Here is an 18,015-nt window from a genome sequence, read left to right as displayed (position 1 = left end):
CCAAACTCCAAAGAGCCAATCCAATTACATAGCTAATATAAATGTGTTTGGTTTGAAGGAAAATGTAAGAGATGGGAAGTGACCTAATCATGGGTCGGGTCGGGCCAGGCTTTGCATATGTATCAACAGAATACATTTAGGCCCGAGTCTGAGTCTGGCTCAACCATCGGGCCTAGGTCTTAAGCACGGGTTCAAATTCGAGTTCAGCCCGACCATGAAGCCTAGGTCTCAAACTCGAGCCCAGCCTTCATATAAAGCCTAAAGCCCAGCCAGAAATTTGAAAATAAAAATCTTTTTCTTTTTTTATTCAATAAAAAAGTGTTTTATTTATATTAAAAACCATCAAAACTCAAAAATAATAAACATCTCACTATTACAAGGAAAAAAAGAGAAGAATAAAGAAAAAATATAATATATATTAAATAAATATATTTTTATTATTTAATATATAATATCAAATCGGGTTCGGGCTCAAGCCAGGCTTTTTTGAGAAAGCCCGAGCCCGACCCAAAAAAAAAGTCGGGACTGATGCTTTAGGCCTGAGCCCAAGCCCACGGGCCTAAAATTATGGCCAAGCCCGACTTATAACAGGCCAGGTCTAATTAGCCTGTCGGCAACCCGGCCCATGAACACGTCTAATGGGAGAGAAAAGTATGGAATATTCTAGAATATTCCTCTCTCCCCATATTTAATTTATGGGATGTCATGAGATGGGATGGGAAAAAAGGTGGAATTAGATCCCAATTCTTGGAATATGGAGTCCCATCATTTTAGTGGGAAACAAGTGAGAACATAGAGAAGAATCCTTGATGACTTTGCTAAGGCTTCGGGTCAAAGCCCTAATTTTGCAAAATCTTCAATTATTTTCTCTAAGAACATGCCTAGGAGATTCAAGAAAATTTAGCTAAAATTATGAAAATTCCATTAGAAGCAAACTAAAAATCCTATTTAGGAGCCCCCATTATTAGGGGTAGGGTCACAAAAAAACACTTTTCATGATCTATGTGAGAAAAATGTTAGTAGGCTGGCTAATTGGAAAAGGAATTCTCTTTCTATGGTTGGAAAAATCACTCTTCTTAACTCCACTATCAGTAGGATTCTTCAGTTTGTTATGAGATCCTTTCAAATCCCATAGAATATGATTAAGGAGATTGATAGAATTCAAAGGGGATTTCTCTAGTCCAACTTTAAAGGCAGGAAGCCGATTCACCTAATGAAGTGGGAAAGAGTTTGTACTCCTAAAGATAAGGGTGGTTTAGGCCTTAAGAACCTTGCCTGGGTTAATGAAGCCAACTTTACAAGATTAGGTTGGAAAATTCTTACTAATGAAAATAAATATCGAAAAGCAAGTAATTTTCTAGATGCTAAAGTCGAGAAAAGTATCTTGTGGGCTTGGAGAGGGATCCTCTAAGCTAGAGAGCTTCTTATGAAGGGTTTGGGCTGGGAAATTGGTAATGGAAAATCAATGAATTTTTGGAGAGATAGATGGATTGGAGATTAGAGATAAAGCTATTGCTGATTTGGTTCCTCAAGGAAACATTGGTAATGAGGGACTCTTAGTGATGTGATTGATCTAGATAAGAAATTTTGGAATAGATAGAAAATATGCAGTCTTGTTATGATATTTGGCTGAAGATCAAAACTATTTTCATCCCATATGAGTCTAAAGATGATGAATTGGTGTGGTGGTTTAATGCTAATGGCAAATTTTCATCAAATTCTGCCTATAGATTGAAATGTGGTATTATTTCAAATCCAATAAATAGTTTTAATTGGAATAGGAACATTTGGAAACTTATGTGCCCGGCAAAACTTCAAGTGTTTATGTTCCTATTGTTGAACAATCGACTTCCCTCTAAGGCTCTTCTTAGGCGCAAGTGTTTATGATCCTCCATTCCACTTTATCATAAGCTTTGTTCATATCTAGCTTTATGGCCATGAAACTTTATTTTTGTCTTGTTGTTTTCATGAAATGTAGTATTTCATGAGACACTAACACATTATCAGAGATCATTCTTTCAAGAACAAATTTTCACTAATTATTTTTGTTAGACACATCACCTCTGATTTTCACTAATTATCAGAGATCTAACCTTTAACCGATTACACAAAGCAAAGATAAAATAATAGAGAAGCCCAATAGCCCAATACAAAATAACCCGAGAAGCCCCTTGTTTAGCAAGAGAATCAGTCAAGGCATTTTCCATCTGTCCACCCACTGAAAATTAACTATCATATTCCTTGTGAGCCCTTTAATCTTTTTTTTAGAATGTCTAGAATTGCTCTTAGACAAAGTAAAACATGTCAAAGCCCCCCTCAGTATGTGCAGCCAATGGAAGTCTAAACAATCTGCAAAACATACAAAACAAGTATAGGCCTCCTTTAAAATGATCCCTATATAATGTGTTAGCGTATTCTATCAAAATTGGTTTCATTATCTCCTTCCTTCTAGGAGATAGTTGTACATACCTTATCTTCTTATCTCTTACTTCTTTCCTTATTGTATCCTCTTTAGGTCGCCGACCTTGTCTCCCTATTGTATCCCTATTATAATTAGCTCTATTATAAATAGAGTTGTAGCCTATTGAATTGGTAATACATCAAGAGAAACTATTATCTTCTTCATCCATCCTTCTTGGTTCCGTATCATGGTATCAGAGCCTGATCGGATCCGTCCCTCCACTTGAGCTTCGTCGGCGCCCTCTCATGAGTGCACGCTGTCGTTGCACCAATTATCATAGCACCTCGGGTTGAAGGCTAGCACCCTCGCATAACCTTTCATCGTGATCGTCGTCCTGTACACGACTTCCGGTGCACGCAAATCAATTCTTATTTGCTTCTTCTTGTCACCAGCAGACGCACCTCCCTCCTTCGACAGCTTCTTTCCTCAGCCGGTGCTTTCTCAGCCACCTTCTCCTTCTCTTCGGTCGGCTTCTCAGCTACAGGCTTCTTCTCTGTGGGCTTCTTCTCGGCCTTTGGCACCATCAGAATTTCTTGATAACATGAATGAAAAAGAAGCGAAGGAAAAACCAGGTGAACTGTAGAAGATTTATGTTCTAGTACGAGAGGGTGACCCAACCCGAATCAGGAGCTCCTTTACCCCGATCAGCTTCTTCATCCGGTGGTTCTCCACGAAGGCGGTAATCTTATTTGCGTACGAGACCTACTTCCCATGCACTTGAAGGTGTTTTGCATTCTTCCTCCTTAAGCCAGACGAACCCGGCTTCCCTGTTGTATCCCACCTCCTCCGTGCCATCCAGCGGCAACAGACTCTTGGGCAGCGATATCTCATCCAGAAGTTGCAGCGATTTCCCCTTGCAGCGATATCTTCTCTCTGTAATTCTCAATCGCTTGACTCGCCATTGCTGTTGTCTGAGCTAGTCGCTAAGGCTTAGTTGGGGGAAGACAGAAACAGAATTGATTGAAGAAAGCAAGAAAACGAATACGGGTCTGAGCCTGAGCCTGAGCCTGAGCGAGAGCCCCGGGTCTTCCTTGTTTCTTAAAGACAGTATTAAGTTTTTGCTTGATTTGTGTTGCTCCAGAGTTTTGTGTTTCTCCTCATGGATTCATCTGAAGCTGCTCAACATATCTCTCATCCCATCACTGTTACCTTCGATGGCTCTAATTATGATTTATGGTCCCAGGAGATGTGCAGTTTTCTCAAGGGACGCCTTCTATGGTGATATGTGACGGGTGAGATTCCCAAACCTACTAAAATTGCTGATGAAACAGAAGATAAATTTGCTGAACGAGTAGAAAAATGGGATGGGAAAAATCATCAAATATTGACCTGGTTTCAATACTTGTATTGCAAGCATCAAGTTGGAATTTCGTAGATATGACTCTCCTAAAGAGGTACGAGATTTCTTACAAGTTCGTTATTCTATTTCTGATGATGTGCATCAGTTTCAGCTCTATAGCCGTCTTCACCGTATGAAGCAGCAACCTGAACAGACCATTCACAGTTATGTCTCTGAATTACAAGTTCTTTGGGATCAGTTAGCATAGTGTCAACCTGAATGGGATAGTACCTCTGCAGCTACTACCTATTCCAAGCTTCGCGATCGCCAATGTGTTTGGCATCTTCTGATGACTCTCAGGGATGAGTATGAACCTATTAGTGGTACTCTACTTCATTATAGTCCATTGCCTTCTCTTGAAGTTGTGATCAAAGATTTGCTTTCTGAAGAAACTCGTCTAAAAACAATTCGAGATGAGCGATCCTTATTATCTACTGATGTTGTTCTTGCTACTCTGGGTACGTCTACTACTTCTTCAACTAAATCTTCAAAACGGACTTTCTGCAATTACTGCAAGAAGACTGGTCACACTATTTCTGATTGTCGTCGCTTGCAAGCCAAAAAGGCGTCTGGACAGAAGTCCTCATCCATGGGTTCTCAGGCTTTGAGTTCTACTGCAGCTGTTGCCACAGAGAATTCTTCTGATAACACATCTCCAAAATTTTCTCTTAGAGAACTTCAAGCTCTTCTTCACCAGCTCCAACCTGATTCTGGTATGCCTTCTAATTCAGTCTTGTCCGTCACTCCAAGTACTACCTCATCATGGTATTTTGATTCTGCCTGTTGCAATCATATGACATCCAATTCATCACTGTTTACTTCCAAGTCACATCCTTCTATTGCACCAATTGTTCATACTGCCAATAGTTCCACCTTAACTGTCAAAAGTATAGGCATTGTTTCAACATCTCGTTTGTCACTTCCTAACATTTTTTTGGTACATCAATTATCTCTAAATCTTATATATGTTGGATAATTATGTGAACTTGATTTTGAACTATATTTCTCAAGTCGTGGTTGTACTGTGCAGGATCCACGGACAGGGAAGATCATTGGGATAGGCCGTAAGGTTGGGAGACTGTTTGAGCTATCATCTCTTCAATTACCATCTCTTGTTGTTGTTGTCACCTCTAATATCTGGCATTCTCGCCTTGGTCACATTTCTACCTCTAAATTAGGATCTTTAATTTCTAATGGATGTTTGGGTCCTGTTAAAACAACACACTTTGATTGTGTTTCATGTCCTCTTTCAAAACATCATGCTTTGCCTTTTACTATAAGTGATTTTGTTTCTTCTGCACCTTTTGATCTTATTCATTCTGATATTTGGGGCCCTTCGCCTCATAATACCATGGGTGGTTCGCGTTATTTTGTGATCTTCGTTGATGATTTCTCTCGATATACATGGATTTATCTCATGCGTAATAAATCTGAATTACCTACAATTTATATTCAATTTGCCACCATGATCAAAACTCAGTTTTCCTCTATCATCAAAATTTTTCGCACTGATAATGCCATGGAATATAGAGATTCTATCATTACCCAATTTCTTTCACAAAATGAAACTATCATTCATAGATCTTGTCCCGGTACCTCTCAACAAAATGGGCGTGTAGAACGAAAACATAGGCATATTCTTGATACTGTTCGAGCTCTTTTAATCTCTTCCTCTTGTCTTGAACGTTTTTGGGGGGAAGCAACCCTCACTGCTGTTTATACCATCAATCGCATTCCTTCTCCTGTTATTGGTAACATTTATCCTTATGAACGATTGTATGGCCATTGCCCTGATTACCAATCTCTTCGTGTATTTGGTTGTGCTTGTTTTGTTCTATTACAACTTCATGAACATACCAAATTGGAACCAAAAGCACGTCTATGTTGTTTTCTCAGGTATGGTATTGAACATAAAGGATATCGGTGTTGGGATCCTCTTTCCCAATGACTTCACATATCTCGTCATGTTACCTTTTGGGAACACAAAATGTTCTCCAATCTCTCCCCATTTCGAGTTACCACTACATCTTCACATTTTTTTACTGATCCTACTATCTCATTTTTTCTTGATGATTTACCTGCAAGTCCGACTACTTCTTCATCTGATAGCTCTAACAGTACTACACAACCTGCAACCTCTCCTGATGCATCTACCTTGGCTATGGATCCTCCAACTCTGCCTTCTTCTGAGCCCTTGATTCCTCCTGATGAATTCGACCCTGCTCATTCTGATGTTTCACTCTGTCGCTCTGGTAGGGTCACTAAACCTTCCATTCTTCTTTGTGATTTTCATTGTTATTCTACCATTGTATCTTTATATGAGCCTTGTACCTATCATGAGGCTAGTACTGACCCTCTATGGCAGAAAGCAATGGCAAAAGAAATTCAAGCTCTTACAAGCACTCATACTTGGGATTTAGTTGACCTGCCTTCATATAAATTCGTGATTGGTTGCAAATGGGTCTACAAAATCAAGACCCGGGCAGATGGTTTAGTTGAAAGGTATAAAGCTAGATTGGTAGCTAAAGGGTTCACACAGGAGTATGGCATTGATTATGAGGAGACTTTTGCCCTAGTAGCCCGTCTCACTTCTGTTCGCAGTCTTATTACGATTGCTGCAGCTAAGCACTGGCAGTTATTTCAAATGGATGTTAAGAATGCTTTTCTCAATGGTGATATTTTGAAGAGATTTATATGCAGTCCCTTCCTGGTTATGATCATCTCTCTAATCAGGTTTGTCGTCTCCGTAAGGCTCTATATGGACTTAAGTAGGCGCCTCGAGCATGGTTCTCCAAATTCAGCTCTACTGTTTGTTAGTTTGGTTTTCAATCTAGCACTTATGATCATGCTTTGTTCATCCGAAAAACCTCTCAGGGTTGTGTACTTCTCCTCCTTTATGTGGATGACATGATCATTACTGGCGATGATTTGTAGAGCATTTCCGCTCTTAAGACCTTTCTTAGCAAACAGTTTGAAATGAAAGATCTTGGCCGACTAACTTATTTTTTAGGCATTGAGGTCTCCTCCGACCAATCGGGATATTATCTGTCTCAGACCAAGTATGCCACTGACCTTGTTTCTCGTGCAGAACTCACTGATACTAAGACTGTTAACACTCTGATTGAGCCTAATGCCCATTTGCCAGCCACTGATGGTACTCCTCTAAGTGACCTCACCTTATATCGGCAACTAGTTGGCAGTCTTGTATACCTTACTGTTACTCGTCCTGATATTGCGTATGCTATCCATATTGTGAGTCAGTTCAGGTCTGCCCATCGCACTACTCATTATGTTGTTGTGCTTCGGATCATCCGTTATGTCAAGGGCACTTTGTTTCATGGACTTCACTACTCCAGTTCTTCCTCTCTTCATTTGATTGCATATTCTGATGCTGATTGGGCCGGTGATCCTACTGATAGACGCTCCACTACTGGTTATTGCTTCTTTCTTGGAGATTCTCTTATATCTTGGCATAGTAAGAAGCAAACGGTTGTCTCTCGTTCCAGTACTGAAGCTGAATATCGAGCTCTTGCTGACACTACCTCCGAGCTGTTATGGTTACGATGGTTACTCCATGACATGGGAATTACTCATTCATCTGCAACCCCTCTTCACTGTGACAATCGTAGCGCCATACAGATTGCCCACAATGATGTATTTCATGAGCGCACAAAGCATATTGAGACTGATTGTCACTTTATTCGTCATCATGTGCTTGAGGATACTGTTCGCCTTATTCATGTCCCTTCCCAGGATCAGTCTACCAAAGCTCACTCTCCTCTTCACTTTCGTGCTCTCGTTGGCAAACTCCAGATGACTGATACATTACCATCTTGAGTTTGAGGGGGGATGTTAGCGTATTCTATCAAAATTGGTTTCATTATCTCCTTCCTTTTAGGAGATAGTTGTACATATCTTATCTTCTCATCTCTTACTTCTTTCCTTATTGTATCCTCTTTAGGTTGCCGACCTTGTCTCTCTATTGTATCCCTATTATAATTAGCTCTATTATAAATAGAGTTGTAACCTATTGAATTGGTAATACATCAAGAGAAACTATTATCTTCTCCATCCATCCTTCTTGGTTCCGTATCATAATGTATTACCAAACCCATCACAAGGGCTCATCATCTACACAAAGTTCTTTGGATTGAGTTCCATTTGAAAGTTATATATTCATATTGGATGCGGGATGCCAAGGGGGCACCGGAGCTATCAAATGACCATCTAAGAATCTCCTTCCGGGTCAATGCTCTCAAATTAAGAATTCCCAATACAAATCTTCCTTCATGGTCCATATTAACTATTACTATAAAAAAACTAGAGCATATGTCACATTTGGTCTGGTTTATTTGCATTATTCTTGTTTGGTTGTAATTATCGATATATGCTTATAATTATACTTATTTCAAGCATGTACAATGATTTGTTGGAATAAGTTGTTTGGTTTTGACATAATTCATTTAAATGAGCCACATCATTGACTTGGTGTGGAATTTCTTTCATTGTTAACAAACCAATACCTGTTTTGATTTCTAACACAGGCTCATGGTCCTGAACATCAGCTCAAAGTTTGAATTATGGCTATTTTGCCATACAACGGGTTCTGTTGCTCTTGTAATCTTAACATGACATTTGGTCCTATCTAATTTTTTAAAAGGAAATCTTTCTTATCCTGCTCTTATATAAGTTGCTATCCTACCAACAGTTGAAACATATTCTATTATTTCTGTAGAAGAAATTGGGAGTCCGCATTTTGTGCACCCATGGGTGCACTGGACGCGAGAACCCGCGAATAGGAGCACACGTCGATCATGTCAGCATTAACGTGCGTTTAAACGTTAACGTGGTCTGGTTGATTTAATTGGAATCGGTTTGTGTCCGCATGAACCGGTCTGGAACACAGGCAAAACGACCTCATTTCTTTGATTTTATTTCCTTCCACTGAACCCTACCTATCCACCAAACCCTTCCTCCATCTGCGGCGACAGAGCTCCGGTGGTTCATCGACGGCAACAAAGAGTTCTTCTTCTTCCACAAGTAGCTCCGGTGGTAAGCTCGACCTTGCGTGAGAAAGTTCAAACCAAGTGTACTGGTCTGCCCCTGGTAGCGAAGGTCCTCGGGCATTTCTTGAATTCCAAAATTATCGAGGAAGAAGATTAGACAAATATCTTGAATAGTGAATTATGGGGACCTATTGGAAGACAACAATGAGCTTTTTCAGGCTCTTTTGGAAAGCTGTCTAGCCCTTTCTAAATAGTTGAGGCTATGCTTTACATATGGTTCCATAATTCCTAAGGGTTCTGAATTTGAGAAGAATAAACTAGTCCACTTATGGATAGTGGAAGGATTTATTTCGCCGCATGCAGTGAGAAAAATAGAAAATATGGGACATGGTTACTTCAATTATTTGTTTTCTACGTCTTTCTTTCAAAGCACAAACAATGGCGTTGTTACGATCCATTTGTCTCATGTTGGTAGTATGGGATGCTGATGTGAGGTATCCCACATCGGTAGTATGGGATGTTGTTGTGGGGTATATATGCATTTGGGTTCCCTCCCTCTAACAGCTAGCTTTTAGGCATGAATTCTCTTAAAGCACATAACAAATAGTATCAGAGCCTACACTATGCCTTCTAATTGCATTTATGCGGCGCAAGTGGTAACATCGGTATTGCAGTGTTTGGCCGGGACTTGGTGGACTAGTGCAAAGCCAGCTTGCACGAGCGCCGGGACTGCAGAGCATGGTGTAATGTTACAATCAATTTATCCCATGCTAGTAGTATGAGATGCTAATGTGATGTTGTGGTGTGTTTGGATTCCCTTCCTCTAACAACAGGTGCTTCAAATAAAAACTCACTTTATCGAATGCATGATCTAATCCATGATTTTGCGCACTGGCTCTTTAGTTAGAAATGTTTGAAAATTGAAGATTCAGACTCTTCGAACAGGCTTGTCATTGATTAAGTGTACGCCATTTGTCAATACTTTGCAAAAGTACATTCGGCAAAAGCTCTTGAGGAGTTCAGTTCCTGCGAGAGAATAAGAACAATCCTACAGCAATGTGGTGGTCATCATAACAATATTCATCGGATTCCTTACTCTCTGGGTACACGGTTCAGAAACTCCTATCAAGAAACTCTGCAAAACAATTTCTAAACTTCCCAAATTACATAGATTGAAGCTCAAAAATTGTGGAAGCATTACTTACTTACCAAGCATGAAGAATTATCTAGCTCGGAGACGCTTTCTCACTCTTCTTTGTGGGTAGGGGTGGACTCGAGCCGAGTTGAATCAAATAGTAGTATGAGGCTCCAGTTCGGCTCGCCAAGTTTGTACAAGGCTCGAGCTTTGTTCGAGATAGAACATTGAGCTTGAGCTCGGCTCGAGTCAAAAATTCATAAGTTTGAGCTCGATATGAGAAAAAATATATTATAAAAATAAAAAATTATATATAAAAAATATTTTTTATTTGATATTTAAAAAATTAAGAATTATAATATTTTTATTATATATATAATTTTCTATAATTATATATACTATTATTATTATTATAATATTCGAGCTCGGCTCGTTTACTAATCGAGCCTATAAATTGGACTAAAACTCGATTGAAACCGAGCCAAACTGAGCTCGAATAGCTCATAAAGAGCTCGACTCATGGCCACCCTTATTTGGAGGAACTGGGGATGGACAAAAGATTGAAGAGATGAAGAACCTGACGAATCTTTAAGGATCATTGTGCATTTCAAAAAGAGTGGGGTTTAGCACTCTTAATATTCATTGCTTGGAATATTAAGAGAAAAAAATAACATGGAATAGAAAGGAACGGTCATACCGGAGAAGAAGAAGAATGGCCATCGGCCCTACCATTGGAGCTACTTGTTGAAGAAGAAGAAGAGAAGAGGAGAAGAAGAACACGTCGCCGCGAGAGGTCTCCTTGTCACCGTGGATGAACCGCAGAAGCCCTTTTGTCTGTATTCCAGATCAGTTCGTGTCCGCACGAATTGGTTCATGTCTGCATCAACCGTCCGAGTGAACCAAGCAGAGCGCATTAACGTTGGCCTGGTCAACGTGCCCTTCTCCCATTGGCGGGTTAGACTCGAAAATTGGTGGTGTTTGGGCATACTCTCCTTTTTTTTGTTGTTTTGGTGGTTAGATCAATATGGTATTGCAAAATTTGCTGAATGCTTTTACCTAAAACCTTGGGTAAGAATGTTGGATTAAATGCAATGGAGATCAGTTCCACTCTATATGCAAAAACATGCAGTTGGAAAGACAAAAGTGGGTATTGATTGAGAAGTGCAGGTATGGATGAGGATTATATACCAACATGAGTTTTTTGGTAACTTTCAATGAAACAAAAGTTTTGGATGTATTAAAAGGAAAAGAATGGAAATGTCCTTGATAACCTCCTTTCACCCTCTTTTTAACAATTTTTATTGCTTGTCTAAGATATTCTCTTTTTCTTTTTTTATTTTTTGTCAATAACTTGAATTGTGTAAATTATAAATCGAAGCATATACAATATTTGATGGTGTTGCAACTTGATGTGTACTCTGTAACTGTAATCATCCCGGCCTTTGTTTTATCAAACAGCTTTTTTCGCTTTTCTTTCTTACTAGTCTCGACATGTGCGATGCACGTGCTTTATTCAAAAATTTTAGGAAGGAGTTTTATGACATTTCCAATTACATAAACACTTTCCATTTGGAATTTGGAGTGTTGACGGAGTTTTAGGAAGGAGTTTTTGCACTTTTTTTCAAAACAATAGGGGGGTTTTTGTTAAGGTCAAAACACAGGGAATGTTCATAAGATTGTTAGAAAGTCAAGGTTTTTGGATTTTTTTCTATTTTTAAATGGATTTTAAATAGATTATAAATTAACTAAACAATATTCAAAATTAATAAAATTTTATTATTTTTTGTTTTTATTAATCCTTACTAACATTAATTAATTATATTAAGATTTTATTTTTTAGTGGAATTTAAGTTGGTTTTAGTTTAGTAGAAATTAGTTATACTAATAATTGTTAGATAATTTTGTGTTAGCTTTAAATTAATTTTAAATTGATATTAGTTTTTATTAATTACTTTATTTTTATTATATTATAAAAATATTTTTATCAATAACAACAATTAATAATTTTTTATATAAGTAATTTAATAAATTATTTTTTACTATGGTTAATTAGTTTTTATTATTTTTAAATGAAATATAAATTAATTATAGTTTTTATGATATTTTATTCAATGTTTTCAACATGTCACTGACTTAGACAATTAAACCATTCAAATCATGACCTACGGCTATTTATAATTTTAGTTTTCCTAAAACCCACCATTTTGTCAAAAACCATTGATTTGGTGAAAACCTATTCAATATGGGCAATTGAATTTGAACCACTAACCCTTTTTGATCTAGTCATTGGGTCACAAGTTATAATGTACAAGGTATTGAGAACTTCTATGGAGTTAAGTTTATGCTTGGTTATCCAATTGGGGGTGATTTTTTTTTTATTTTGAGTAATGCTTCGCAATCTTTATACAAAAAAAAAAAAACTCAATTTCTGGCCTTAAAATTCAATTTTGGGCTTTTATTTATAAAAATTTAAAAATTAAAATAAAATGTACAAATTAAAAATATTATATACACACACATAAATGTAGTTATGGATAATGTATCTAAAATTAATATAATTAATCATTGAATATCTCTATTTTAATATAATTAATTTTTTTAATAATTATAATATAATGAAAATATATCTAATGTATCTAAAATTATAATTAAATTAAGGGTAAATTGCTGAAACCTCCTATAAAGTTTGGTAATTTCAATCACCTCCCTTGAACTTTTTGACATAAATGCAAGTAGACTCCTTCTACTATAATCTTCTAGGGTTGTTCATAACAAGACCCAAACCGACCAACCCAAGTCGGCCAGTTTTTCTTCAGCACTGATCAATTTCGAGTTACAAAAAAACATAAACCGATGGCTCGTGAAAACCGAAACCGAACCGACTTAGATATATATTATATATATAATATATTTCAGATATATATATATATATATCAGACATATTTCAGTTTTAATATATATTTCAAATATATTTTTGTGAAAATATACATATTATATATAAAATTTCAGCTTTAATCCATTAAATCATTTTTAATTTCCAAGAATCCAACCTTCGCTTCTTAGACTTGAATCCTTTACCGTTCACACCAAGAGAATCATTCACAAAACCAATCCAAACCGACTCAAACTAACCAGGTCGGTTTTACTTAGTACAGGGTCAGTTTCAATTTCATTTCTAAGTAAACCAACTAGGTCGGGTCAGTTGGGAAAACACCAATAAACCGACCCAACCAGACCCATGAACAGCCTATAATCTTCTAACAAAGGCATGAAATGTCCAAAACACCCATACAATTATTATTGAAGCTAGGAAGGGTTTCGATAATCATTTATAAGAGGAAAAAATTTGGAAAATAAACATATTGGTCAAAAGCAATTGCATAGGTATTTTAGACATTTTCATACATCTTTTTAGAGGATTCAAAGGAAGGGAATATACTTGCAACTATGTTAAAAAGTTTAGGGGAGGTGATTGCAATTACCAAACTTTAGGAGTGGTTTCAGCAACAACCAAAAAATTTAGGGGAGGTTTTACCAATTTACCCTTAAATTAAAATGGATGTAGATATAAAGTTAATGAATTTAATGAAATAATGTATAGAATAGAGAATAGTTATTTAAAGAGAGTTTATGTCATAATCAATTATAAGATATAATTAAAAGAGTTAATAAAAAGAAGAGAGAGAGTTAATGGGGAGTTAATGAGGAGAGATAACTATCTTAAAGGCGATTGGCCGCTTGAGTTATTTTCAATTTTAAAATTAGAAATTTTCAAAAAAAATAGAAAAAAGGTAAGTGCCTTTCAAAAACAACCAGAAATAAGGAAAGTGTCAACTTAGCACATCCCATTTTAGCATGCATTTTGTTCCCTAGATGTTTTGTGATAGATCATAGATGTTTATCAAAACGTCACCACTTCAACATTTCCCCCATTATGTAGACCTGTACACATGTACACATAGAGACTTGTAAAAGCAAGCTTGATTTATGTCCATGCCTATTGTTGGGGAAAGCTTCATTTTAGCACTTCCCCCAACAGGTAGGCATTTATTCAATGTTTTATTGATGAAGTGCCTAATGGCACCTACGTGTCAATAAACAGTTCAAAACACCCATGGTTCCAAACACATACAAACATACTTAATATATAGATATATAAATTGCACAGGGCAAAAGAAACTCGGTTGTAGACTTGTAGTAAGGACTAGAGAGAAATGGGTCTGATGAATTTGACATATTCATTCATGGCTCATACCATGAATGGTGCAGCAAACATGTGTAGATGCTTCTACTGTTATAAAAACCAACAATTGAGGGGCTTGAAGATGAAAGGAGTGAGCAATATGTACACAATTCAGATATCAAAATCATACTAAAAATGTTTAGGCAAAACAAAGCAAATGAATATGCTAAGAACAATATATTAATTACCTTCATTGAGCAAATGAAAACACTCAAAGTTACAACAAAGGGGGGTAATAATATAGAGCTCTGAACGCAAGATCCAATGAATATTCTGTTTACAAACTGAACAAATTAGGTCGGAACAAGATTACAGCCTTCCTGATTATCAGTCCCAATTACTGACATGAAAACTGCAAGAAGAACGGAGAGGAGACAGACCAAATTTAGAACAAGTTGTCCTACACTTCTCCATTTTACATTTTTGCCTGCAAGTCCAGTTTTATCTTTGAGAACTGCTTCATGGGATACTTGATCACCATCAGCAGGAACATCCCCAGTTGATGACACCGATTCAGACCCAACTTGGACGTTCCCCTTAGTTTCAGATGGCTGTTCAGTGCCTCCAACATTACCATTTAATTCATAAAAGACTTCTTTCCCGTTGAATTTGCTTGCTGGGCTCCACTGTAAATGGTTAGAGGCTGGGCTTCTGAACCATCTGGCTTGTTTCTCAGCAAATTCAGAGTTGACATTATTTGGATCCTGAAGGGAGTGAATGAGCTTCCTTGGCGTTGTAAAGATATCATCAATGTTGAACTGAGAGCGTGGCCTCTGAAACATGTAAATAAACAAAGAAAAGTTAACATCAGCTATTCTTTCGCTAGAGAAATGACCTTTTAGTAACATGGGCCCTGATTAGATGCATGCACTGAAATTACAATTTTGTGCCAAAAAGTATGTTTAGCATATTTAATTAGCTTGAGGTCTTCATTTGCAATACAAAAGTTCACTCTCTGACATATGTATGCTATCATTACTTCCTTTTACCTATTTTCTCCAATGACTACATGCAGTCATAATCTATTTAACCTGAAAAGGTCAGAATCAGAAAGCATTCACTATCATTGAGCTGCCATTCACCCAACACCCAATACCCCAAATTGATGGGATTTTGATACCAGTTTTAGCATAAAAGAGGGCCCCATCTATTGGACTGGGTCCTCACCTCACTGTGCCTGTGTCTGTGCCTGTGTCTGTGCCTGTGTCTGTGTCTGTGTCTGTGTCTGTGTCTGTGTCTGTGTCTGTGTCTGTGTGATATATAAGATTAGTTTTACCACTTTACCTGAGGGCTTGGAGTGGCACTACGTGGGAGACAATTTCTTGGACTGTCCAGCACAAACCCTGAGAACTCTGAATGATCTCCTTGGTTGCGGCGCTCACCATCCCCAAAACCCTCAAGAAACATATTTGAGACGTTACTACCCATACCCACCTCTGAATATAAACCATCCTTTAGTGACACATCAACTCCCCCATTCTCGTTCCTCCAGAGCTTCCGGTTCACAGACCTTCTGCTGTAATCAAAGTTACATGAAATTTGGCCTGTTGAAATCGGTGATTCAGTCAATGAATCATACTCGATGAAAGAATTGACAGTTTGTGATTCTGGTGATACAGAACGAGGTGATTTTGTACTCCTGCAATGATCTCTTCTCTTACTAAAGTTTGACCCCGTGATTGAGCCTGCATCTTTCTCAAACCTTGAACCTTTCTCTGTGGCTATTGTTCTTGCAGTCTGCAGCGCTTCAAAAGCAGCCCCTCTCACAAATGCCATCTGATCAGAGTTGCACTTCTCCATTTCCCCAATCACCGTCCCCAGCTCCGAGGAAATACTCCGAGGATCCACACACTTCATCAAGAAATTCACCATCTGAATGGATGACAACCGCTTCTGAGAATTCCCATCAACAACCCCAGCATTCAATATCCGCAGACCAGATCTTAAGAGTGACCTAGCATAAGCCTCAATTGTCAGGCTGTTATGCTTCGCCAAAGACATAACCAAGCTCATGTGAGCATTGGTCTGGGTAGGCTTCTCCTCCAAAGCCCCTGCAACTTTCAGACAAACCTCATTCACCATCTCATCCGAAGCAAATCTCCAGTTATCAGCATCAACAAGAGCCTTCAGACACAGGGCGGCCCCGGAGGCAAGCCCCTCTTGAAAACCCAAGAGTGAATCGGACAGGGGATTACACAGGGAGTGTATAATCATTTTCTTCTTGTCTTCGGGAGTCGATGCATCAATCCCATATCTTGCAATGGCAGGTACCACCTTCGAACAGGCCTGGTGAAGAGGGAAGGATCCTGGGCTTGATGTCAAGGTCTTTATAATGGTGGACATAATATTATCAATCTGAGGGACAATTTTGGGACCATGGACACGGGCAAGGACTTCATAGAGAGAAATGGTGTATTCCCCGGATGAACTGTTCTCTTTGGTTTCAGAAACCTGGGCCAGAAAGAGAGGGATGGCCTTTGAATCAAGGTCTTTCACGTACGACTTCAGTGCTTTCATTGCTGATCTTCGACTCTCTGAATCCTTGTCAAGGTTCTCTAGCTGTTGTTGGAGTACTGAACTCAAATTTCTGCCCATCTTTGCAGCTGAAGCAACAGAGAAGCTTCTAGTTTAATTGAAATTTCAAAGCATAGATGCAGTTTGTGGCATAAAGAACTGAAAGAATGATGTGGGTTTGTATAGAAATCAAATGTAGAGCTTTTGGAGAAAAAAAAACTGAGAAAATTAAGTGGATGGGTTCTTCAAGAAATCCAATTACAGAATCTCGATTCATCTCACTGATTGTTTCTTTTCAAAGATTTTTCCCACATGGATCTGCCTCAATGATGAAAACACGAGATGAGCTTAAAAAGAAGATAATTGCTTTATTTAAATGGCAGAATCAAAGACGACTTTCACTCTGTAACTGATAAAATAGCAGACAAGAAAGAAAACAAATAGGCAAGTTTTTATCAATAACTTGTTTTTTCTTTTCGATTCTGAATGAACTAAAAGCCTTAAAACGAAGAGAGGAAGAAAACGCACCCGAACAAAGTACCTTTTGAAAACCGCTGATCTGTTCTACATCGCCGTGCTCGAACTTCGAAGGACGAAGCTCTCTCTAAACCGTAGTATCGATCAAAGAGAGAAAAAAGAAAGAAAACCCAGTAGAGAAGGATGCTTAAGCAAGCGTTTTAGATCGAAAGATTGGAAAGTTTGGAAACGAATCGGAGGAAGTTGGTCCGAGACTCTCCGAAGCTCTCTCTCCTTTTCTAGCTCGAATATGAAGACTGTGAGTCTTTGACTGTCTTAAATTCAAAACTTTGTCTGAAATTCCCCCGCCGTCCCCATTTCGTTAGTTGTGGGACGAAATTGCCCCTGATACTGTACGCGGTACATTCAGATTCATCATTTCATGGGCCAACACGGCCCAAGACATGGAGCTGCGAAAACTGAGAAGGAGAAGGACAATATTGTCATTTTAATATGTGACGCGCCGCAAATTTTTGGTGTTCCCTACTTCCCGCTCCCTTTTCCTTCCGACTTTTCGTTTTTTATTTTAAACTTTAAAAAATAATAAAGAAAGAAAAAAATAGACAAACGGTGCTGAAAGCCTGGAAAAAACAAAAATCAAAAACAAAATGACAAAATCTGATCCATTGGTGGGGGCATCTCTTCTGTCATTTGATAGTTTTTTATTTATTTATTTTTTCTGAAAATGATAGTTGATTCATCGTAAATGATAAAGAGAACTGAGGCCGCGTTTGTTTGAGATGTAAATGATAACTGGGATAAACTTTACACCCCGTCAAATTTTCAAGGCATTTGGACCCC

The 18,015-nt window shown here is 38.0% G+C and overlaps 1 protein-coding gene across 2 annotated transcripts; it reads right to left on the bottom strand.

The window, feature by feature from the left end:
* Positions 1–14,300: 14,300 nt before the first annotated feature.
* LOC104611165 (ARM repeat superfamily protein) lies at positions 14,301–17,453 on the bottom strand. 2 transcript variants are annotated; one of them, XM_010278106.3, is made up of 3 exons: positions 17,227–17,453; positions 15,469–16,787; positions 14,301–14,957 (listed from the first exon to the last, which is right to left on the bottom strand). In XM_010278106.3, the coding sequence occupies exons 2-3, from the start codon at positions 16,777–16,779 to the stop codon at positions 14,478–14,480; spliced, it is 1,791 nt and encodes a 596-aa protein (XP_010276408.1). In that variant the 5' UTR covers positions 16,780–16,787; positions 17,227–17,453; the 3' UTR covers positions 14,301–14,477. The 2 variants fall into 2 exon arrangements, with proteins under 2 accessions (XP_010276408.1, XP_010276409.1); XM_010278107.3 differs by having other exon boundaries at positions 17,240–17,453.
* Between the last annotated feature and the right edge of the window lie 562 nt (positions 17,454–18,015).

Source organism: Nelumbo nucifera, chromosome 2, assembly GCF_055504915.1.
Source record: "Nelumbo nucifera cultivar China Antique chromosome 2, China Antique-T2T, whole genome shotgun sequence".
NCBI lineage: Eukaryota > Viridiplantae > Streptophyta > Magnoliopsida > Proteales > Nelumbonaceae > Nelumbo > Nelumbo nucifera.
The sequence above is the reverse complement of the archived record's forward strand: the minus strand, read 5'-3'. Positions and strand labels throughout refer to the sequence as shown.